At 32.7% G+C, this 25,114-nt stretch overlaps 1 protein-coding gene across 2 annotated transcripts in view; it reads left to right on the top strand.

The window, feature by feature from the left end:
• LOC145693711 (ATP-binding cassette sub-family C member 4-like) overlaps nucleotides 1–25,114 on the top strand; it is a 210,482-nt gene that overhangs the window by 130,897 nt on the left and 54,471 nt on the right. For both annotated transcript variants that reach the window (XM_081769995.1, XM_081769996.1), the window contains 5 exons: nucleotides 473–759; nucleotides 4,147–4,330; nucleotides 6,771–6,998; nucleotides 10,523–10,731; nucleotides 16,470–16,699. In XM_081769995.1, the coding sequence (XP_081626121.1) occupies nucleotides 473–759; nucleotides 4,147–4,330; nucleotides 6,771–6,998; nucleotides 10,523–10,731; nucleotides 16,470–16,699 (1,138 nt within the window). The remainder of the gene's footprint in view (nucleotides 1–472; nucleotides 760–4,146; nucleotides 4,331–6,770; nucleotides 6,999–10,522; nucleotides 10,732–16,469; nucleotides 16,700–25,114) is intronic.

Raw genomic sequence — 25,114 nt, 5'->3', positions numbered from 1 at the left:
TAGAGTTAAATAAATTCTTGATTTTGTTGATTTTTGTAAATTTATTGAGTGGTTCTGAGAAGAACAGTTACAAACCATATTTGCGTCAGATAAGTTTTACTTCAATTACGTTCTTAGTAATATTACCTAACCATTAGATAAACCTGTAGCAGTGTTTATCAGTAATGTTAATGAACAACTTTTTCAAGAGGTGTTTTTCTTTGCTTTATTTTAAACCAGACATAGTTTAATTACTTGAAACTAAGCGAACGGAACATATTATAAATTGATCCTGGTATGCGCATAGAATGCTCAGGTATGGCTCATAATTAATATTTTCTATATCTCGAATAATGACTGTTTTAGCGTATTCTCTATCTCGGTAGTATATACTGTAACCTAGTTATAAAATCTAATTTGATTATTCGTTACTTTTAAAATATTAAATTATTTCCATGTGTTGAACTTGATGAATTCTTTAATTTCTTTCCAGTCGAGTCTGTTACAAGTAATCTTGAAAGAATTGTCTTTGCAAACAGGCATAGTACGAGTATATGGGAAGGTATCGTATGCTCCTCAAGAATATTGGATATATTCCGGATCTGTTCGACAGAATATTATATTTAATAATTCATTTGACAAAGCAAGGTATGAAGAAGTAACTGCAGTCTGTGCTTTGAGAAAAGATATTGCAGGATTCCCCAGTCGTGACCTCACGGTAGTTGGAGAACGAGGAACGTCGTTGAGTGGTGGACAGAAAGCAAGAATCAATCTTGCCAGGTAATTCTTGTGAAAGTCATAAATTCTTCTGGATTATTTATTTCTTCTTCAGGTAGATTTTCCCTTGAAATATCTCTTAATAAATTGATTCAGATTTTCAGCTAAGGAAGATAAGAAGTCTCCCTCTCAAAACAAAATTTAAAAAAAAAAAAAACATAAAGAAAAATCCTTTGACCTCAAAATACGTTACGCCTCGTAAAGGTTGTTCTGGAATATATGCAAGTGCATTTAAAAAAAAATAGATATCTGTAACATAATAAATTTGTTGTAATGTAATTTGTATAACCTCAGGTCCTAATTTTTAAAATTCCAATACGTCATGTTTAAGCGAATAGGAGTAAAGAAATCTCTGTAACTGAAAAAAAAGTCTAACACATAAAAAATCTTTAATTGATTTACACGTTCTTTGACAAAAATAGGATCTTGGAGGTTGGCCGCCCTTGTAATGATTTGTGTCTGCTAACTTTTCCAGCCAACTCTAGGCATGAACTGATTATATACTACATATAGTCATACAAGTTTACCGCTTCTTCGGCAATCAACGATAACATTGGTATATTTTTAAAAAAGTTTCTGTCAGGCAAGAACAAAACAAACTCTTTCTGGAAAATAATTTGGCCTTGAATCTAGATCAAGTTGCAGATTCCTCCATCGATCTCAGTTTTCATGTGAAATTGATTTTCTGCATGCCTATGGCAGCTTACCTATTTCCTCCCAACAATAGTTTCTTACATAAAGTTTTTTTTAAAAAAAAAATCGGCACTAGTACACAAAGGAAACAAAGGAATGAGCAGCATAAACGTAAGTAAAAATCAAGAAATTTACTTAAAATGTTTTCTTCCCGATTTCCTGCGAAACTTTGTCCCAGGAAAGTCCCATCGTAAGGTCCAGCAGTAGTCAGACAACATTGCTGCACTCTGCTTCCTTTGATAACGCTTTCCCATTTGAGAAATATCCTAGTGAAAGCATTCACCATGTTCGTCACTAATGACACCAAGGTTATCCTGGAAGAAGTCCAAATGGTCGTTCAGGAAATGCAGTTTAAGTGAAATGTTATATCCCATACGGTGATATGATCTCACTAGTTCATGTACAATATCGCCATAATTCTCTGCCTTATGGTTGTCTAAAAAGTTCTTGCACACATTCACAAAGGACAGTCATGCCCTTTCCTCAACATCATTCAACAAGACAACAAAATTCTCATCATTCATTAATTACCTAATTTGCGGTCCTACATATATTCCTTTCTTTATTTTAACATCACTGATCTTTGGGAACTTGTGTCGCAAGTACATGAATGCACGTGATGTTTGGTCCGTATCTTTAACAAAGTTTATGATATGTCCCAATTTAATGTACAGTGGAGGTGATACATATTTTATTGTCAAAAAGAAGTGTGTTCGCCACATTGTTATGTCCAGGCAGCAGTTCATTAGAGCAGATCCTTTTTTCCACAATATTAATTTTTTCTGACCCTACTGTCCCACTCGTATTGAAGCAGCAGTACTCTGTGTACCCTGGCTTCAAATCAAGCTAAATAGTAATTACCTTTAGCTCGTCACAGATATTCCATTTGTATTTGTCATATTGGATAAGAGTGAGAAACAATTTAAAAGTCTCATAAATCCCATTTAGGTTAACTGCATGAGCAATCGGAATAGAAGGAAATTTGTTCCCGTTGTGGAGAAGAACTGCTTTGAGACTCAATTGATAGAATGTATGAACAGATTCCACTCATTTACACTGTATGTATGGCTAAGAGTCTCCATAACGAATTCGATATTGTTACAGAAAACGACGTCACCTTCCTTCGAGAAATATTCAGAAAATAACAGTATGGATCAGGAAAAACACTTTTGTATGGGGAGAAAGAAGATTCTATCCTTTCAATCGCGAAGCTGAAAGCTCAGATTGCTGCTGCGAGCAAGATCGTTAAGATCAGCTTTTGTCAAAATGTGTGGGGTATTTTATTCACAGGGCAAATCAAATATTGGGTCGGCATGAGTGGATGGCTCATCTTCTGAAAACCTTCTTCATGCTCGTTACTAGATTCATTGTCACTCACTATCACATTTTCTAGAGCCACTGGTAGCCGTAATTCTTCACTGTGGTATACAGGCCTCATAACAGATGGTAAATTCGGGTATTGCACACTCTTCTTTGTTTTCGACGTGATTCCAGTTATTTTTGATAAACAAAAATAACAGTCTGTTTTGTGATCCGTTGGTTTCCGCCAAATCATGGAAACAGCGAATGGCATATGTCGTGAACCTTTTGCCTAGCCTGTGAGAAGTGTAACACATGGCAAGCAGCATATGTTGGGGGGTAATTTCTGTTTTTAGTCCCAAACCTTACAGCCGAAATAAAGTTCGTAGCGCTACTTTAGCAGTGGGGTCAATTGTCATTTTTGCGGTTTGAGAGTCACCTCATCACAGATGTAACAAGCATTTGCACTATTGACACAAGTACAAGGCATATTCTTCTTCTGAATGACCACAACACTCAAATTTCACTAACCTAAAACAACATACAACCACTTCCCATGCTATCAGAATTCACAATCTGCGACATAGGTGGCAAGAATCACAACGCATCGGCAATGTTGCCAAACGTCACTCATTCCCTGGAATATGTTCCTTGATCTCAGAGACATTCATCGGAATTCCTTGCACTTTTCGTGAGTTTATCTCACTTTCTCTCAACTTTATTTCAATGAATAGATCTACAAGTTACTTAAATCCATCCATGGCAGAATAAACCATATGCAACGTTTTTTACCGATTTTCAAGGTTATGAATAAGGACGGGGTAGAATGTTCCAAGAAAACTGAGCCCGATAGACAAAAACTGATTTCATTTTCGAAATGGGTTTAACAATCGAAACAGTTTGCCTAGTATATTATTTTTTATATATTTTTCTCTTGCTGAAGCTTGTAAAAACCTTTCATTTTCTATTTCCTTGCATTTAAACTGTCTTCTCTTTTATTATGTATAACACGTATAGTGTGAATTAGATTGTAATTGTGAAAAATATTTATATGATTACAATCGGAAACCCACGATTGAATATAAAACGCGTAGAAACCAACCTTTCTGAGTATAATGTTTGTCACTGTTTACAATTTTGTTTCTAGTAGAATTTGTAAGAAACAAATTCAATATCGTCTGTTGCAAGTTGGTAGTAAGTTTAGTTCAGTCTGCTACAAATTGACAGTAAAGTAAGTTAATAAACCAGTATCCTCTAAGCACTTACAGCTTTCTTAAAATGTGCTTGAGTTTCTCAAACTGTAAAAATTAAGGAGAAATCATTTGAGAAACACATTTCATATGATTTAATTTTCAAAATAATTATTTATTAATTTGGTTATAATTATTTTAATTGTAGAGCAGTGTATAATGACGCTGATATTTATGTGTTGGATGAACCATTGGCTGCAGTTGACACCATAGTAGCCAGTCACATTGTTGAGCAATGTATTAAAACGTTTCTTAGCGAAAAAACCCGCATTGTTGTTACTCATCAAATACACTTCATGAAAGAAATGGATCATATTGTTTGCTTAAAGAATGTAAGTATAACATATATATTTCGAATGTGTATATTAGCTTTAAGAAAAAAGATTATATCGGAAGAAATAATGAATTTAATTTTGAGTCAATACGTTTCAAAAACGACAATTATTGTTGAAGTGTCTTTAATTATAATACTGCAAGATTTTCCGAATTTTCTCAAGGAAATTGACAACATCTTATCGTAGACTCTTTTACTTATGTTTCTAATGCTTTTCATGTGAATAATTCCAAAATTTATTATCTGTAAATTACGTTATTTATTCAAATTTCCGTTATCCAAGTTCAACTTAGTTCTAGACATACTATTTTACGGACACATGCGAACGCAGAAATTTCGTTTACGATGTAGTACAGATCCATGTAAACAACAGCCAGGAGTTGGAAAGTTTGAGACCTTTCCGATTTTCAAGGACAAATTGTGTTGTAAATGGGAGCCCACTCTGATTTCCAAGGAAAACAAATTATGTAACAAAGTGGAAGCTGTCTCAGATTTCCAAGAAGGACAAATTGTGTTACGAAATGGGAGACCTCTCCGATTTCCAAGGAGGACAAATTGTGATACAAAATAGAAGGCTTGTAACCAGGGGCGCGAAATTTCCGTGTGAGGTCTGAAACTTCAGCAAATACTTTCGTACAATATTTCAAGAAAGATAATCCTCACGTTAAACGGGTTTGCATATTCAGACTACTAACTATGAAAATATTTACGATCACTCCAATCCCAATCATTTCAAGGATGCAGCCCGTTTTATATAAGTTATTAGGATGTAAAATCGAATGTGATTTATTCGAAAAATACTTTTATACATTTCAAGAGCTGTAACTTCCAAATATACACCGCGAAGTATAGTCGTATCGGAATAAACAAAAAGAGTGTGGAGCAGAAAACCACTTTACACAAAAGTCTAAACAAGATCTGCGAAGGCATACGAAATGGTCGAGCAGTTTATGCCAATAGTCTATCAATCAGATGTTTATGTGTTCAAACCCAGTAGGAAGTCATTTTTTAAAACTATTCCTATTTTCATCCGAAGACTGAGAACAATACGTTGAATAATTCTTTGGCAACTCCTTTTTTTCTCACATTCGATTAGAACTAAACATTATGTAAATTGGAAAATCTAAAATCCATAGCTTAAAACAAAATATTAAGTATGTTCAATATTCCATTATCATCCTCTGATTTGTAACGAATAACAATTTATAAGCAGTAATGATTTCAGGAGATTCTCTCCGGGGATTGTCAATGTACGAGTGGAGAGGGTACTGCTTAAACATTGGCGGTCCACACTGAACACGATCGAAGATATGGTCCCGAAGTTGGATTTATTTTTTAGCTCGAGAGGGTCTTAAATTCTCCCTCAGGTCATCCCCTGAGATCATCACTGTTTAAAAGGTTTTCTTAGCAAACAGAATATCGTCGCTGCGCCTTGAAGAACCGCTATGTGACATTTTTGACGAAAATGAGTTATGTCGTGCAAATAAACCAGAAAGATGTCAGGCAGCGTCCCTTATAATGTCATAAGTTAATATTCAATTGTTTCGCCACAACAATGAAAAATAATAGATTGGAATTAAAGGATTCTGGTTCTCATCACGTATGCATTGATTAATATATACAAATCCTCTGTGCTTATAAAGGCGCAAAAGGTGCTATGTAAACAAAAAATAGTAATATAATGTTGTTGAAGCAAGCTACAACAATGCTCAGTGCATAATATACGCAAAACCAATTTTATTATATTTTTCAAGTGTTTTCGTGTATTTAGCAAAATTTTATCAGTTCGGAATGTTTTTTGCTTCTCCTGAAAAGTTATGGTTTTTACACATAGCGGTTCTTCGAGGCGGAGCGACGATATTATATTTGTTTCTCGTTCTATATTTTAAAATGACAAAATCATAACTTATATAGAATTATATTAAAAGCATAAAGAATTATAATACTATTTACGTAAATATTATATTATAAGTTACCGTCCCCATGAAAGAAGATAAACGAGGTCAAAAGACACCGAAATTTATTTTTTTGGCATTTTTTTACCCATAAAACAGAACGAAGATGAACCTACGAAATTTACAGAGGTAGATATTCTGATAATATACTACCATACCAAAATTTTAGTTTGACAACTTCTAAAATTTAAGGGGCTGGTCAAATTTCACCTCTTCCAAAACTCGGTTGGTGGGCCAATCTACCCCGTCAAATTTTAGAGGAGTCTGTCCTAAATGACGTCATACCATTAACGGTCCACAGCAAATCAGATAAAACTTCACTCAGGTGTCCCACTTACTAGTCATATATTGTACTATATTACAGTAGACTGTACTGTACAATCATTATTATTTTCAAATCAACATGAAATAAAGGAAATTATTTTTTATAGATTTGATGTTGAAACATCTCTTTGTGGTAAATATCTATTTTACTGTTTCTAGGGAAGAATAAAATTTCAAGGAACCTTTGAAGAAGTCGAAGCAAGTGGATTCATCGATGAGATGTCAAGAGAAAAGAAAGATAATATTCCAAGTGGCATTGTGTCTGCAGCGTCCAGTACAATGGCTTTGACTGTCCCACCAACGCCTGTTTTCTCATCAACTTTTCTTACAGGGGAAGTGAAACGTAGCTCATTACGTGTGTTAATTTCCAGACATGGTTCTACAGAGGTAGTTTTTCTTCACTTAAAACTAACTATTAAAAGAGTCTGTACCAAATAGCATTATGGCGGTTGGGTTACTGGGATAGTTGGATATCTTTCCATGATTTTGAGTTGAAGTTCTTTGGAATAAGTATCTTGAGAAATCTATGGAATGATTACCTGAGGCATTTTATGGAATAGGCATCTGGAGAATTCTGTGAAATGGGTATTTGAGGAATTCTGCGGAAAGGGCTCCTTGGAAATTCTGTGGAATGGGCACCTAGAGAGCTTTGCGGAATAGGGAAACGAAGACTTCTCTAGAATGTTATCTGAGGAGTTGTGTGAAATGGGCACCTGGGGAGTTGTGTGGAATGGGTACTTGTGGATTTTTATGGAATGGGGATATGGTAAATTCTGTGGAATGGGGATTTTTTGGATAGGTAACTGGTGAGTTCTACGTAATGCACGAAGGGGAAGTTCTCTGGAATTGGCATGTGAGAAGTTCTGTAGAATGGGCATCTGGGAGTTTTGTGGAATTGGCATCTGAAGATCTGTGGAATGGGCACCTGGAAAGTGCTGTGGAAATTGCATCTGAGAATACTATAGAATGGGCAAATGGGGAATTCTCCAGAATTGACATCTAGCAAGTGCTATGAAATGCGGACCTGGGAAGTTCTGTGGAATGAACATCTAAGGAGTTCTGTGAAATAGGCATTAAGGCATTAAGGTCACTGGTCTTCAGCTCTAGAGACTGTCATGGAGAATTTTAAAGGATTTCGCTCAAAATCAGGGAAAGTTTCCTTATGATTATATTCTTTGAATCTGAGTATGCTGAATCTTGACAATTTGAATCGTGACCTCATTTACGTTAAATGTCATCTGGTTTTCATTATATTTAGTTTTTTTTTAAAAAAAAAAATACTAACTTTTTTTTTAAAAAAAAATACTAACTTTTTTTTATTTACTAACGTTTCATAACAAAATTTTATCAGTTATTTCTCCTTGCCTTAAATAATCAATTTTCAAAAAATACAGATTTTTGTTGAAAATCTTTCCTTTAAAAAAAATATTAAGTACATATCCAAATATGAAAATCAAAAAAAATTCCCATTTCTTTTCCTACATTTTATTAATTTTTTCATAAGGCTAAAAATTACTTCCTGCTGGGTTAGTGGTTAGCGTTTGGGCCTTTGTTGCACTAGTCTTGTGTTTGACTCCCGATGATAGACAAAAATTAAATTTTACATTGATTAACTTTAATCATCATCCGTCTCCTTTAGTGTAAAAGTTAGAATCGTGGGACGTTAAACTAAAATATATTCATTTTATTTTAATAAGTTCAAAAATAAATATAGAAGTAATAGAAGTCTGAAATGTCTATTTACTCTATTAAGAGGTAACAATTAAACAAAAGGAGAGAAAATTCTGGAAAGAAAAACCGACAACAAATTACAATATGGAAACAACCTACGCATAAAAAATTTCTAAAAATTGAGTTGAGTTGATTGTGAGTTTATCGTCCCTTTTTAGCAGCGAGGCTATATGAGGCGGAACCTACTGATTAACGTGGAATTAGAACCACATGAGCTCCCGCCGGGAATCGAACCCGGGTCTCCCACTTTCAAAAAATTATTTGAGCTACATATCCTTTATTTATTTGGAATGTCTTTGATTTAAAGGACAGAGAGAGATTGAAAGTAAGTGGCTAAAACCATAAAACAATGATATTGGCAACATAAAGTTTTATTAAGAATGTTAAAGTTAGCGATATAAATACAGATACATCGTTAGGCACTTAAGCTTTGCGGGGATCGATGTATATTTCCACCAATAGGAGTCAAGGTGTTAAAGAGCACAAGTCATGAATATTGAGATCTTAACGTGTGTGGAATACTTTTTCTAAATCGGTTTCGAGCCGAAGGTGATGAACTGTTGCAATCCATCACTACGTGTGATGAAACATGGTTGCACAATTCAACCCCAGAGACCACAAGTAGCAACATGAAGTGGCGGCATAAAGGTTCCCCGCCACCCAAGAAAAGCAAAACGCAGCCGTCCGCTGGAAAGATCATGGCAAGTGTCTTCTGGGACATGAAGGGTGTTATCCATGAGGATTTTCTGGACAAAGGAAGTACAATTAATGCTCAGTATTATTCCACATTGTTTAGTGGTGCTGTACGAAAGTCCATTCTCAAGAAAAGACCTGGGATGTTGCCTGGAAATGTCATTCTTCTCCATGGCAATGCCCGCCCTCACGCAGCCAATGTGACAACAACTCTGACCGAAATGTGCAGGAAAGTTCTGTCCCTATAGTCCAGATTTAGCCCCCACCCAGTGTTTATCATTTGTTTGCAACCCTTAAAGACTATCTGGGAGGAAAGAAATTCACGACAGATGAAGCACTGCGGAACGAAGTCCTCCAATGGCTACGACAACAACCAAGTTCTTTCTACGCCAAAGGAATCAGGGAGCTGCCACAACGATGGCAACGGTGCCTCGATGCGCACGGAGAATAATTTGAAAAGCTGACGTAGTTTGGTGCTTCTTGTGCTATCTGTATCCTCTGAGGAAATGAAAGTCCCGGTCAACCTTGAACGATCCTTGGATATTACAAATATGAATATCAACTTTTAAGTCATAAGAAGATAAATAGTATGTATTTTGATTGTGTTCAACCTATCCCAGTATCGTAGTGCCCATTCCACTATCACCCTTAAATGTCCAAGAGACCTAAAACATAATAGTACATTTGAGAAATATATGAGGTGTGTCCCTAAGGTAAGTTTCTCAAATTGTAATTACAAACTTTCTTTAATAATGTTTAAGCACTGACATTAACCATCAGTTGTGATTTCTCACCAACATCTCTGTATTAATACGAGAGTTGATATTTTGGAAGTAAGATATGTGTGAATTGACAGTGTCAATTCAAGATTCCTCCATCCCCAAAAAATAATATTGATGTGTGACGATAAGAGAGTTACAATGCAGCCTACCCGGCGTGTTGAGGGAGACACCCCGCGAAGATGTTATGAAAAAGCATGAGGTACAGAAAATTGTACTCGCAATTAGTATTCCCGTTGAATGAAGAGTAGAAAGAAACGGATGGATTCGTGCTAAGACAAGACGGATTGCATTTTATGAACGTATCATAGGGAGCAATGAAACGTTGTTTATGATCCCACGCCAGAGTTAAAGCATCATTTGCTGCAATGACAACCTTCGCATTCACCCCATCAAAAAGTGCAACAATAGCAGGCAGCAATTCCTATTAAACTAGTACAATGACTGAATAAATGTTCGGATACTGGCGGAGAATTTGTAGAAAAATAGACACACTTTATGTTATGTATTCCTTGTCATATTGTTGTTAAACTGTCTATTAATATTTGTTTAGATTGAGGGAAACTTACTTTCCGGACATACTTCTACCTTTCAGGATGATAAAAAAATAATTCGGTGTCCTTTATCATTGTAATTCATCTATATGTACTGCATATATTTCATTTATATACATGTTAGAAGTATTTTAGAATTGATTTCTTTCTTTAGTATGTTACAATGTTTGGTGGTGAATTAGTTGACGAGCAAGACTTGAAGAACCTTGTGGAAGATTTCAAGATGCATGAAGGCTGTAAGTGCAGTGTATACGCGAAGTATTTCCTCGCAGGAGGAAATATCTGTTTCATATTCTTTGTATTCCTGTTGTTTCTTATTTCCCAAGTATCATTAACCGGAACAGTTTATTGGCTCAAATATTGGTAAGATATTAAAAGAAACTCCAAAGCATTCATTGACATTCAGAGTAGCATTTTGTTTCTTTTTCTGTGTAGATAATAGTAATTTCTTATTTAAAGTAAAAGCATCAGTGATATTTCTATAATAGTGCTTTGTTATTTAAAGTAAAAACATAAGTAATTCTTCTATAATAGTACTTTCTTATTTAAAATAAAAGCATCAGTAATATTTCTATAATAGTGCTTTGTTATTTAAAGTAAAAACATAAGTAATTCTTCTATAATAGTACTTTCTTATGTAAAGTAAAAGCATCAGTAATATTTTTATAATAGTGCTTTGTTATTTAAAGTAAAAACATAAGTAATTCTTCTATAATAGTACTTTCTTATTTAAAGTAAAAGCATGAGTAATATTTCTATAATAGTGCTTTGTTATTTAAAGTAAAAACATAAGTAATTCTTCTATAATAGTACTTTCTTATATAAAGTAAAAGCATAAGTAATATTTTTATAATAGTGCTTTGTAAAGTAAACACATAAGTAATACTTCTATAATAGTACTTTCTTGTGAAAAGTAAAAACAAGTAATACTTCTATAATAGTACTTTCTTATGTAAAGTAAAAGTATGAGTAATATTTCTATAATAGTGCTTTGTTATTTAAAGTAAAAACATAAGTAGTTCTTCTATAATAGTAATTTCTTATGTAAAGTAAAAGCATGAGTAATATTTCTATAATAGTGCTTTGTTATTTAAAGTAAAAACATAAGTAATTCTTCTATAATAGTACTTTCTTATTTAAAGTAAAAGCATGAGTAATATTTCTATAATAGTGCTTTGTTATTTAAAGTAAAAACATAAGTAATTCTTCTATAATAGTACTTTCTTATTTAAAGTAAAAGCATGAGTAATATTTCTATAATAGTGCTTTGTTATTTAAAGTAAAAACATAAGTAATTCTTCTATAATAGTACTTTCTTATTTAAAGTAAAAGCGTCAGTAATATTTCTATAATAGTGCTTCGTTATTTAAAGTAAAAACATAAGTAATTCTTCTATAATAGTACTTTCTTATTTAAAGTAAAAGCATAAGTAATATTTCTATAATAGTGCTTTGTTATTTAAAGTAAAAACATAAGTAGTTCTTCTATAATAATAATTTCTTATGTAAAGTAAAAGCATGAGTAATATTTCTATAATAGTGCTTTGTTATTTAAAGTAAAAACATAAGTAGTTCTTCTATAATAGTAATTTCTTATGTAAAGTAAAAGCATAAGTAATATTTCTATAATAGTGCTTTGTTATTTAAAGTAAAATCATAAGTAGTTCTTCTATAATAGTAATTTCTTATGTAAAGTAAAAGCATAAGTAATATTTCTATAATAGTGCTTTGTTATTTAAAGTAAAAACATAAGTAGTTCTTCTATAATAGTAATTTCTTATGTAAAGTAAAAGCATAGTGCTTTATTATTTAAAGTAAAAACATAAGTAATTCTTCTATAATAGTACTTTCTTATTTAAAGTAAAAGCATCAGTAATATTTCTATAATAGTGCTTTGTTATTTAAAGTAAAAACATAAGTAATTCTTCTATAATAGTACTTTCTTATGTAAAGTAAAAGCATAAGTAATATTTTTATAATAGTGCTTTGTAAAGTAAACACATAAGTAATACTTCTATAATAGTACTTTCTTGTGAAAGTAAAAACAAGTAATTCTTCTATAATAGTACTTTCTTATTAAAGTAAAAGTATGAGTAATATTTCTATAATAGTGCTTTGTTATTTCAAGTAAAAACATAAGTAATACTTCTGTAATAGTACTTTCTTATGTAAAGTAAAAGCATAAGTAATATTTTTATAATAGTGCTTTGAAAAGTAAAAACATAAGTAATTCTTCTATAATAGTACTTTCTTGTGTAAAGTAAAAACATAAGTAGTTCTTCTATAATAGTAATTTCTTATGTAAAGTAAAAACATAAGTAATTCTTCTATAATAGCACTTCCTTATCTAAAGCAAAAGCATAAGTAATATTTCTATAATAGTGCTTTGTTATTTAAAGTGAAAACATAAGTAGTTCTTCTATAATAGTACTTTCTTATGTAAAGTAAAAACATAAGTAACATTTCTGCAATAGTGCTTTGTTATTTAAAGTAAAAACGTAAGTAATTCTTCTATAATAGTACTTTCTTATGTAAATTAAAAGCATAAGTAATACTTCTGTAATAGTACTTTCTTAGGTAAAGTAAAAGCATAAATAATATTTCTATAATAGTGCTTTGTTATTTAAAGTAAAAACATAAGTAATTCTTCTATAATAGTACTTTCTTATGTAAATTAAAAGCATAAGTAATACTTCTATAATAGTACCTTCTTATGTAAAGTAAAAGCATAAGTAATATTTCTATAATAGTGCTTTGTTATTTAAAGTAAAAATATAATTAATTCTTCTATAATAGCACTTTCTTATCTAAAGTAAAAACATAAGTAATTCTTCTATAATAGTACTTTCTTATGTAAGGTAAAAGCATAAATAATATTTCTATAATAGTGCTTTGTTATTTAAAGTAAAAACATAAGTAATTCTTCTATAATAGTACTTTCTTATGTAAGGTAAAAGCATAAATAATATTTCTATAATAGTGCTTTGTTATTTAAAGTAAAAACATAAGTAATTCTTCTATAATAGTACTTTCTTATGTAAGGTAAAAGCATAAATAATATCTCTATAATAGTGCTTTGTTATTTAAAGTAAAAACATAAGTAATTCTTCTATAATAGTACTTTCTTATGTAAAATAAAAGCATAAATAATATTTCTATAATAGTGCCTTGTTATTTAAAGTAAAAACATAAGTAATTCTTCCATAATAGTACTTTATTGTTTAATGTAAAAACATAAGTAATACTTCTATAATAGTATTTTCTTATTTAAAGTAAAACGTAAGTAACATTTCTGCAATAGTGCTTTGTTATTTAAAGTAAAAACGTAAGTAATTCTTCTATAATAGTACTTTCTTATGTAAATTAAAAGCATAAGTAATACTTCTGTAATAGTACTTTCTTAGGTAAAGTAAAAGCATAAATAATATTTCTATAATAGTGCTTTGTTATTTAAAGTAAAAACATAAGTAATTCTTCTATAATAGTACTTTCTTATGTAAATTAAAAGCATAAGTAATACTTCTATAATAGTACCTTCTTATGTAAAGTAAAAGCATAAGTAATATTTCTATAATAGTGCTTTGTTATTTAAAGTAAAAATATAATTAATTCTTCTATAATAGCACTTTCTTATCTAAAGTAAAAACATAAGTAATATTTCTGTAATAGTGCTTTGTTATTTAAAGTAAAAACATAAGTAATTCTTCTATAATAGTACTTTCTTATGTAAGGTAAAAGCATAAATAATATTTCTATAATAGTGCTTTGTTATTTAAAGTAAAAACATAAGTAATTCTTCTATAATAGTACTTTCTTATGTAAGGTAAAAGCATAAATAATATTTCTATAATAGTGCTTTGTTATTTAAAGTAAAAACATAAGTAATTCTTCTATAATAGTACTTTCTTATGTAAGGTAAAAGCATAAATAATATCTCTATAATAGTGCTTTGTTATTTAAAGTAAAAACATAAGTAATTCTTCTATAATAGTACTTTCTTATGTAAAATAAAAGCATAAATAATATTTCTATAATAGTGCTTTGTTATTTAAAGTAAAAACATAAGTAATTCTTCCATAATAGTGCTTTATTGTTTAATGTAAAAACATAAGTAATACTTCTATAATAGTATTTTCTTATTTAAAGTAAAACGTAAGTAATACTTCTATAATATTACTGTTTTATGTAAAGTAAAAGCATAAGTAATACTTCTATAAAGTGCTTTCTTATTTAAAGTAAAAACACAAGTAATGCTTTCATAAAAGGGAAAATATTGTTGCTTGTGGTGCATCATGGAGTTTAAATTTGTTGCGATATTTCAGAAACCACAATATTTGCTTTTTCTAACAGGCCTTTGCTATGGATTATGTCTTAAACTGCTACATATTCAGAAGTATACATTTCTCTTAAGCACTTGGGCACAATCCCTCTCCTTAATCTCTCTCGCTGGTCTTGTAGTTTGCGCCTTTGGTGCGTGATTCCGAGTTCGAGTCCCGATGAGAGAGTACAAATATTAAATTTTATAATCATTTGCTTTTATTAATCGCCCGTCTCCTTTGTCCTAAAAGGCGTAACCGCAAGGTGTAAAACTACACAATTTCATTTCACTTAATTTGCAATTCCCCCAAAGTGTCTTTCCTAATAAGATCGTGAAATCAGCCCTTGATCCAAATTGGGTCTCTATTGACCCAAAAGGTTCCCCTTGACCTAAAACTACCTCAATTTTTTTGACTCCCTACCCCCTCCCCTTACCGAATTATCGTATCATACATGCTCAAAATTGAATTAAAAAAAAAATTGGTGTGGGTAGTGGAAAAATCTTGAAAGTTTCACAAATTGTAGATACCATCTAGATGCAAATGTGCATTTTTAAAAAAAACATCGATGCGTATTTTCTTTATTTTTTGCGTGTTGAAAGTTTCAAGAAAATGTAGATAAAATTTGGAGAGGACACGTCGCTGATTGTTTGCTTAAAAAATTTGTTATACCCTTAGGTACAACACATATTTTTTTCGGAGCCTGAAAGTGATAGCAACATTGTCAAAAAGAAATGAAACTGAAAAGAAACGTTTCTTTTCGCAGTTTTTCTACCATTTTAGGGCCCTCAAGGTGATGGCCCCTTCAAACAATTCTTTGCCAAAGTTCACAAAGTTCACGACAACAACCAAAAGGTTCCCGCAATGAAGGAATTGCAGCAATATTAAGTGCTCGTAGTATTATATCATTAACAAAGGAATGTCGGGTGTCTCTACCAGCGTTCTTCAGGCATGAAAGGCCATCAGGCCACGTTGGTTAACCTGATTCCCACAAGCTGGACAGCGATGACGCTCACAAACAGCTCAAACTAAACGTAAGGTAACAGCAATTCAAAAGCTTTCATTTGACAAGTGAAGGCCTAAAGGCTGGTAAGGTATTGCAATCAACCATGCATCCGCTTCGGGAGATGAGGCAGCAAGGAGCCTGGCTTTATCTTCCGGAACCACAACAGATTGTAACAGATGATTATGTAAGTGAGATGCAATTGGTGTATACCAAGGTGACTGATAATATTTTTTGCTAATTTCTGGGAGGTTTGTGTCTGCTAAACTTGCCCACTTACTACATTCCTGAACTTAATCATCTGTTTCCAAACAATAACCCTGTGGAAGGAGAGCTTCGACTAAACGAAAAGATAAGTGGTAGGATGCTAAGAATGTAGGAATCGCCATATCCACGGCTCGTCGAATACCAAGACCACCCAAGCCAACAGGTAAACATGTTTGCATTAAAGAGTCGTCATTTAAGGAAACTATGTTAACTTCAATAATTTGACCCAGCTTTTTTTTTTATCCTGAACATAAAATGTGCAATCATTACTACTGTGTTGATACTATCTATTGTTGATATATATACACTGTATTTGTTAGCAGGAATTTAGAAGATTCCGTAACTAAGGGAAGAGGGAACGGAGGATTTGACTCTTATATTTTATTATTAAAAAAAATTCTTAAAAAGTTTTCCTTTCTGAAATCAGTAGTTCGTTTTATTCGTTTTAAAACAATTTTATATTTATATCATACATAAATGTCTTCCTTTTCAATATAGTATTCCTTTCTGTTTCAGGATAAACGAAGAAGAGAAATATTATATTGACTCAAACTACAACAAGACGTTCAGTTTACAGACAAGTGTAATGATTTACTCCTGTTTGGTCACTTCTTTATGTTTCTTCAGCATCATACGAATGATGATATTCAGCGTTCTTTGTTCAAAAGCTTCCCTTAAGCTTCACAATAAAATGTTAAACTGTGTTGTCAGAGCAACTAAAGAATTTTTGGACGAAACTCCGTCAGGTGAGATTTTTCTATTTACGTGATTTTGGTTGCTCTTGAAAATATATTTTTAAAAAACTTTAAAATTTTATCTATTACCTAAAATACCTCTATTTCCAGAATAAAATCAATTCAATCAATTTCAAAACACGAAATCTGTATATAAAATACTAAGACTTTCCGAAATCATATGTCTACACTTGCACTCTGGTGCCTTCAAAAATAATTTCTTGGAAAGACACACAGCGATGGAGACGTTGCTTTTAGTATTCATAATAAGTCTGGCTGGCCTTCAGTTGGTCGGTTACATCTGCTTTGACGTCTGCCGTCGTCTCTTGGGGCTAGGTTTGGGGTATGTTTTCGCAATTGGAAAAAGAAAGAAGCCACAATAACTCAAGTCAGGAGAATATGAGATTTCTCAGGATTTTTCCTTTCCTCCCACTTTCTTACTCCACCAATTCTTATCATTTACTTTTAACTATCGTCCTAAGACGTAGTTGTTAGATGTGCCATAACCCCATAACCTAGAGCAATGTGTAAGGAGGACCATTGTCATTATGCAGCATCCATGTGTTTGAGATGTCTCGGTGTAGCGGTCTCGAACTCGGTCAAAAACTTCATAGTAAAATGTCTGTTGACCCTTTGCCGTTGAGGTACGAATTCTTCATGTACAATGCTTCTACTGTCAAAAAAACAAATGGACACGGTTTTGATTCTTGACATGGTCATTCGCGCTTGGTTTAGGGTGTGGTAAGATGGGATGTCGCTCTGTACTTTGTAGTTTGGTATTGTATTGTATTTATTTACTCCATTTGAAACCAAGATACATTTGGTATTTGGAGGGTTCAGACAGTCCTCTTTCTTGTTTCTAATACACTTTAGAAAAAGGAAACATATTACACTATTTAATACACATTATTGCAAAGATAATCTGCTACGCTGTAATATACTTTATCCACCAGGAATATCTTGAGTTTATTTTTTAAAACATTTATATTTTCTTCATTTTTTATTTCTCTGGGCAGCTTATTGTAAATTTGTACTCCCATATTGCTTGGGCCTTCCTGTACTAATGTTAGTTTTGTAAAATATTGTCTTCTTTCATTTTGCTGTCTGGTATTATAAACGTGACTTATTTGGGTTCCGTCTTTCAATTTTGCTGCATAGATTGCAGTTTCGTATACATACATAGATGGTAGGGTAAGGATGTGGTGCTGTCTAAATTTATCTTTGCATGATGTTCTCATGTGTAAACCAAATATTATTCGTATTGCTTGTTTCTGTTTCATGAAAATTACTTTGTTGCTTGAAGGTTTGCCCCAGAAAATGATGCCGTAAGTTAGTATAGAGTGTATAAGCCCGTAGTATACCTGGATCAAAGTTTTAGTGTTTAATGTTTCTTTTAGTATCCTGAGTGCATAAAGTCTGGAATTTATTTTTACTATTATTTCTTTTACGTGGGTTTCCCAAGTTAGATTTTCATTTATATTTAGTCCTAAAAATTTAATGTCATAGGTGAAATCTAGTTTTATATCAGTCAATTTATTTTTGGTTTCTTTTGTTTTTGAGTTTTGTTTTGTGTGAAAAAGTAGGTATTTTGTTTTCGTATTGTTTATGCATAAGCAGTTACTTTCGAACCATTTTTTGGCTTGATCTAATACTCTTTATGTGTTGTTCCTTAGCTCACTTATGGTTTTACCTTCCACAATTACGCTTGTGTCATCTGCATATAAAATTACTTCAAAATTCTTCAATATTCCAGGGAAATAATTTATATACAATAGGAATAGGATTGGATCTAATATTAAGCCCTGAGGCACGCCGTTGCGGACTTGTTTTGGATTTGATAAATATGTTTTTACATTCCCGTTTTGTATGTGGGTCACTTCAACTGCTTGCGTCCTACCCTGTAAATAGGTTTCCATCAGCTGTAACACTTTCTCCCTTATGCCATAATGCTCAAGTTTTCGTAAGAGTATTTTGTGGTTTATGAGATCGAAAGCTTTGCTTAAATCATAGAAAATGCCTAAAATTAGTATTTTATCATTTAGCCCTTTTAGTATGTTTTTCTATAAGTGTATCTGTTGCCGTAGTCGTGTTTCCCCCAGTTACAAAACCGTGTTGTTCATGGCATAGCATCTGTTGTTTGTTCAAGAAATTTATTAGTCTCTTTTTAATTAGTTTCTCAAATATTTTATTTATTGGGTGTAAGAGTGATATCGATCTGTAATTTTGTATCAATGTTCTGTCTCCCTGTTTAAAGATTGGTTTTATTTTAGCTTCATTTAATTAAGTTGGATATTTTCGTGTATTGAGACTTTCATTGAATAGGTATGTGAGTATAGGTACTGAATTCCGGCTGTTCTGCTTGATTATTTCAATTGGAATTTTGTCGCTTGTAGATTTATTTGGGTTTAGTCTATTTATTTCATAAAATACCTCATGTTATATTATCGGCATGAGAAACATAGTTTTGCATGTCCTAGGTTCAAAATTTCTTACTAGTTCAATAGCCTTTTCGCTATCTTGCGTCTTATTCGTTAATTTATCTGCAATATCGATAAAGTAGTCATTAAATATTTCTGATATTTGATCAGGATCCGTGATCTGTGTCTGATTGACACAAAGACTAATATTGTTTTGTGTACGTTTATTTTTCCTTCGTGTATTTTGATTAACTACCTTCCACAGCGTTTTTGTTTTGTTATTTGCTGTCATTATTTTGTTTGTGTAGTAACCTTGTCTAATATTAAGGTTACTACACAATTTTAAATTCTATTGATTTATAAATGCTTTATTTAGTGTTTTAGTGGTTTTGGAATCGTACTCAGTGATCCAAGATATAGGCACGGTGGCTCACTGGTAGAGCGCTTATCTCTCGTGCATGGGGCTCTGGATTGATTCTCAACCAAATAACTTTGTAGTGGACAACATTTTGTCCTGGGTTTTCTCGGAGTGGTATCGTTTCCTCCCACTTTCTCATCCTACCAGTTCTTCCATCATCATTCACTTGGTTTAATCATCGTCTCCCTTGGCCTAAACGGTTAATCGTGGGAAGTTAAAATGAAAAATTTCAGTTTACTTTTCAAAGATCCAAGTCTCGTCACCTGTGATGACGTTCTTTAGAAAATCTTGATCATTCTTAATCTGCTACCAGAGATCACGTCACATTTCTTCCTTGTTGTGCTTTTGTTTAAGAGTGAGATTTACAGTTCCAGTTTTATACAGTTTCTTCATCTTCAATTCATTGGTCAGAATCTGATGGACGGTCATGTGATTCAAATTCAGTTAATTTCCTATTGCACTAAGATTTAACCGATAGACAGTCCGCACAAAATCTCCTATTCGCTCTACATTTGCATCATTTCTGACGTTGCGTGACTTCCGAACAGGGGCCTATCTTCCAACCTTCGGGAAATGCCTTGAATCACTTAAACACTTGGGTTCGAGACAAAGTAGATTCACTGTAGGCCTATTTGATTTTTTTCTTCATTGTCTCGGTCAAGTTGTACCCAAGTTTGAAACGGACTTGGTGAAACATCATTGTTCGCAACTTTGTTCGCTCATCTCCAGGCCATGACATAATAACTCAGTTCACAACACGAGCAGCTCTCCCACTTCACCTGTTAATATGACAGATTCGTCAACTCACAACGAGTCTGTATGACAAGTTGATCTGTGTGCACTGCAGGGAGTCGGATTGCATAAAGCATAATGATGCCAATTTGTGAGCTGTGACTCGTGTCGTTACTTTATTTACAAACTTCGTATACATTAAATTTCTTCTTCTTTCTAAGTGCTCCAAAATTTATGATAACCTGTTTAATATCAATTAATAATGTCAATTTGTGAAATCTGACTTCAGTTCATTACTTTATTTGCAGATGTCGTACATATTAAATTTTGAAGCACTTCAAAAGAGTAAGAAATTTAAAATTCTTTTTAAGTGCTCCAAACTTTATGATAACTTTTTTAATACGAACTAATTTTGAAAGGAATATGAACTTCCTTCCTTGAGGCAAATTCAGATGAAATTACTTGATAGTAGTTCCTCTTTGTTTTAGACGAATTAATGTTTCCTGTCTATTGAAATACAACAATGTTGATAAAAATCGTAATTCACAGTTATTTTGTATGTATTCATGTTTCTGTATACACTTTTATAGTTCAACAGTCATCTTATTGACAACAACATTCTGAACAGTTTGTGTTGATCTTACCCTGGTTCAAACTCTTAGATAAAATATGCACTCATGACGAAAGTTTGGAAAAATAAGAATGAAAATAATAAAATCACTGAATTTATTATTTTTATAAGCATTGATGCACATTTTATAAGATAAAGACTCACACCAAGTGAACTTTGTGGTGGACAAACACCGTGTGCGTGTATTTTTTCGATGTTCTCCCGTTTCCTCTTACTTTCTTTATTCCACCATTTCATTCATGTTTCATCATCACCGTCTCCTTTAGCTTAGCCGGCATAACTGTATGATGTAAAACTTCAAGATATAAGAGAAACACAATTACCATGTTTGAAAGATGAAATGAAATCTTTTGAGTTTTACGTCCTACGCTTATGTTGGTTAGGCTAATGGAGACGGTGATGATGAGAAATAAATGAAATGGTGGAATGAATAAAGTGGGACAAAACGAAGAAACCCACGCACACGGTGTTTGTCCACCACAAAATTCACTTGACGCGAGCTGGGATCGAACCAGAGACTCCATGCACCAGAGGTAAACGCTCTACCACTGAGCCACCACGGCCCCAATTACTATGTTTAAAGCAGACTAAATTAGAACTTATTGCGCATTGTTATCTACTTATTATGTTTTCTCATTGATATAAATACAATAGAAAGGAATATTAATCTGAAAACGTTCTAAAAATCCTGGTATAAAGCTAAAGATTATATGTATATTTATACAAGGATTTTTATTACTTTTATAGGTTAATTTTTAAAAGTTAAATATGCATCCAATAGTACCTTTTAATAGATAAAAAGAACTGATTCAATTATACAGATTACTCTAGCATAAAGTTTGTTGAATTCAAAGATATATATATATATATATATATATATATATATATATATATATATATATATATATATATATACTTAAAAGTTTGTACTTATGTTTATGATTTACTGATAATTAAATTAATTGCCAATATCCCATTATTTGAATGAGTTTCCTTTATGTGTGTTTAACATGGATCCTTTTTTATTATTTGCTCTGACAAAGAATAATACAAATATAATTTTTTCTATCAGTAATTATGTTTTAAGTAACATTTGAACTTCTTTTACATTATGCTTAGTACGATTTTAAATGTTTTGTTAAATTCCAGACACATCCGTACTCACGAAATTAATTGGGGTGAACAAGTTATCATTAATTTTGGAATACTTACTAAAGTACGAAGGTTAATTTGAAATACATGTTTCCAATTTCTTTTATGTCTAATTATAATATAGAAGATTTATAAACTGTACATGATACCTGTACAGATTTCATTAGAAAATGTATTTTGTATACTTGATTATGAATATGAATTTAAATTAATGTGTACAGAGTATTTTGGGAATAAAGCGTCATACTTGGCATATGTGTTCAGGACTTCAATACAAGCGAAAAGTTATCTACGACTTCGGTCGGAAAAGCTTAATTACGGAGATGAGGCAAGTTATGATGATTAATGAAATTGGTCGTAGGGTAACTACACTGAATAAAACAACCAATAAACCAAGCATACGTGTTCAGGACCTTAAGGTAAGAAAAAAATTATAGGAGATTTGATCGAAAACGTCTAATTATGAAGATGGAGCCAGAAAAATTCCAGTAATTCCCTTAAATTGGCCCCACCGACGTAAATAGGTGTCTGAAGTCGCAAATCAACTTCTTTCTTATCTTGAGGTTCTGAACACGTTTCCGAAGCTTGTCGGTTTATTCTCAGAAGATTCTATATGTAACGACAAATCTATGGCTTATCAGTTTCCTCATGGTTAGATCCTGAAATGGGAGAACAAAGTCTTGGTTGAAAATCTTGTATTGAGTTGGATCTTAGTTTATGGTAGATCGTTATTATACTGTACACCCTGTATAATTAAATACGATAATAGGCCGAAGAAGTGTATTTCATATTATTTGATATTAGATTCGGAAACTTAGCTTACCGCTATTATCATAATACAATCTTATAAAATTATTTATATATAAACAAATAGTCACAAAGTGACTATATAAAATAAGTAAGGACAATGTTTTCTTAAGGTTTTCATTTAACAACCCACTTCAGAAGATTTCATCATCTTCTCCTTCTATAAGCTTCTATTAACAAGTTATATCCTTGTACCATCCTCTTTCTTACACTATTTCCTTTTGTGTGAAAAATTATGAGTAAATACTAACGTAAAGATTCTACTCCTGTATGCTTTCCTGCGACTGGCGTCAAGCCTAACAGATGGGTGGTTTGAATCAAGGTATATAAAATAACAGGTAGCCCCAGTTCGCGTTTAGCGTTCTGATTAGCTCCCTGTCTATGACGTCTTGTGGAGAAACTTTTGCGTACGCAATATTTCACTTGTTCTCTTGAAAAATATCTCACGATACCCAAAGAAGTTACAAAATAGAGGATCTGCCCTTCATTGTATTAGATAACTGAATGACCGCCATATATGTTGGCTCAAAACATGCAATCTCCACAATAGACATGTAGTGTGTCTGTCCTCTACTTTTATTTAAGTCGTTGCTTCAGATTTATATTATAGAATGCTGCACGTATGAATGTACAAATAGAAGCGAGAAGAAATTACCCGGAATAACCTTTCACAGGTAAATCACCAATCATAGGATACGTATGGCTGTGAGGTGTGTTTGTCGTTTAGTTTTACTAAAGTCGTTGCTTCAGATTTATATTATACAATGGATACATGCTGCACGTATGGGTGTGCAAATAGAAGAGAGGAGAAATTACCCGGAATAACCTTTCACAAGTAAATCACCAATCATAGGATACGTATGGCTGTGAGGTGTGTCTGTCGTTTAGTTTTAGTAAAGTCGTTGCTTCAGATTTATATTATAGAATGCTGCACGTATGAATGTACAAATAGAAGTGAGAAGAAATTACCCGGAATAACCTTTCACAGGTAAATCACCAATCATGGGATACGTATGGCTGTGAGATGTGTCTGTCGTTTAGTTTTATTAAAGTCGTTGCTTCAGATTTATATTATACAATGGATACATGCTGCACGTATGGGTGTGCAAATAGAAGAGAGAAGAAATTACCCGGAATAACCTTTCACAGGTAAATCACCAATCATAGGATACGTATGGCTGTGAGGTGTGTCTGTCGTTTAGTTTTATTAAAGTCGTTGCTTGAAATTTATATTATACAATGGATACATGCTGCACGTACGGGTGTGCAAATAGAAGAGAGAAAAAGTTACCCGGAATAACCTTTCACAAGTAAATCACCAATCATAGGATACGTATGGCTGTGAGGTGTGTCTGTCGTTTAGTTTTAGTAAAGTCGTTGCTTCAGATTTATATTATAGAATGCTGCACGTATGAATGTACAAATAGAAGTGAGAAGAAATTACCCGGAATAACCTTTCACAGGTAAATCACCAATCATAGGATACGTATGGCTGTGAGATGTGTCTGTCGTTTAGTTTTATTAAAGTCGTTGCTTCAGATTTATATTATACAATGGATACATGCTGCACGTATGGGTGTGCAAATAGAAGAGAGAAGAAATTACCCGGAATAACCTTTCACAGGTAAATCACCAATCATAGGATACGTATGGCTGTGAGGTGTGTCTGTCGTTTAGTTTTATTAAAGTCGTTGCTTCAGATTTATATTATACAATGGATACATGCTGCACGTATGAGTGTGCAAATAGAAGAGAGAAGAAATTACCCGGAATAACCTTTCACAGGTAAATCACCAATCATAGGATACGTATGGCTGTGAGGTGTGTCTGTCGTTTAGTTTTATTAAAGTCGTTGCTTGAAATTTATATTATACAATGGATACATGCTGCACGTACGGGTGTGCAAATAGAAGAGAGAAAAAGTTACCCGGAATAAAATTTCACAGGTAAATCACCAATCATAGGATACGTATGGCTGTGAGGTGTGTCTGTCGTTTAGTTTTATTAAAGTCGTTGCTTCAGATTTATATTATAGAATGCTGCACGTATGAATGTACAAATAGAAGTGAGAAGAAATTACCCGGAATAACCTTTCACAGGTAAATCACCAATCATAGGATACGTATGGCTGTGAGATGTGTCTGTCGTTTAGTTTTATTAAAGTCGTTGCTTCAGATTTATATTATACAATGGATACATGCTGCACGTATGGGTGTGCAAATAGAAGAGAGAAGAAATTACCCGGAATAACCTTTCACAGGTAAATCACC

This window comes from Thermobia domestica, chromosome 8, assembly GCF_964235325.1.
Source record: "Thermobia domestica chromosome 8, izTheDome1.hap1.1, whole genome shotgun sequence".
In the NCBI taxonomy this organism is placed as follows: domain Eukaryota; kingdom Metazoa; phylum Arthropoda; class Insecta; order Zygentoma; family Lepismatidae; genus Thermobia; species Thermobia domestica.
This window is presented reverse-complemented; position numbering and strand designations above follow the sequence as displayed.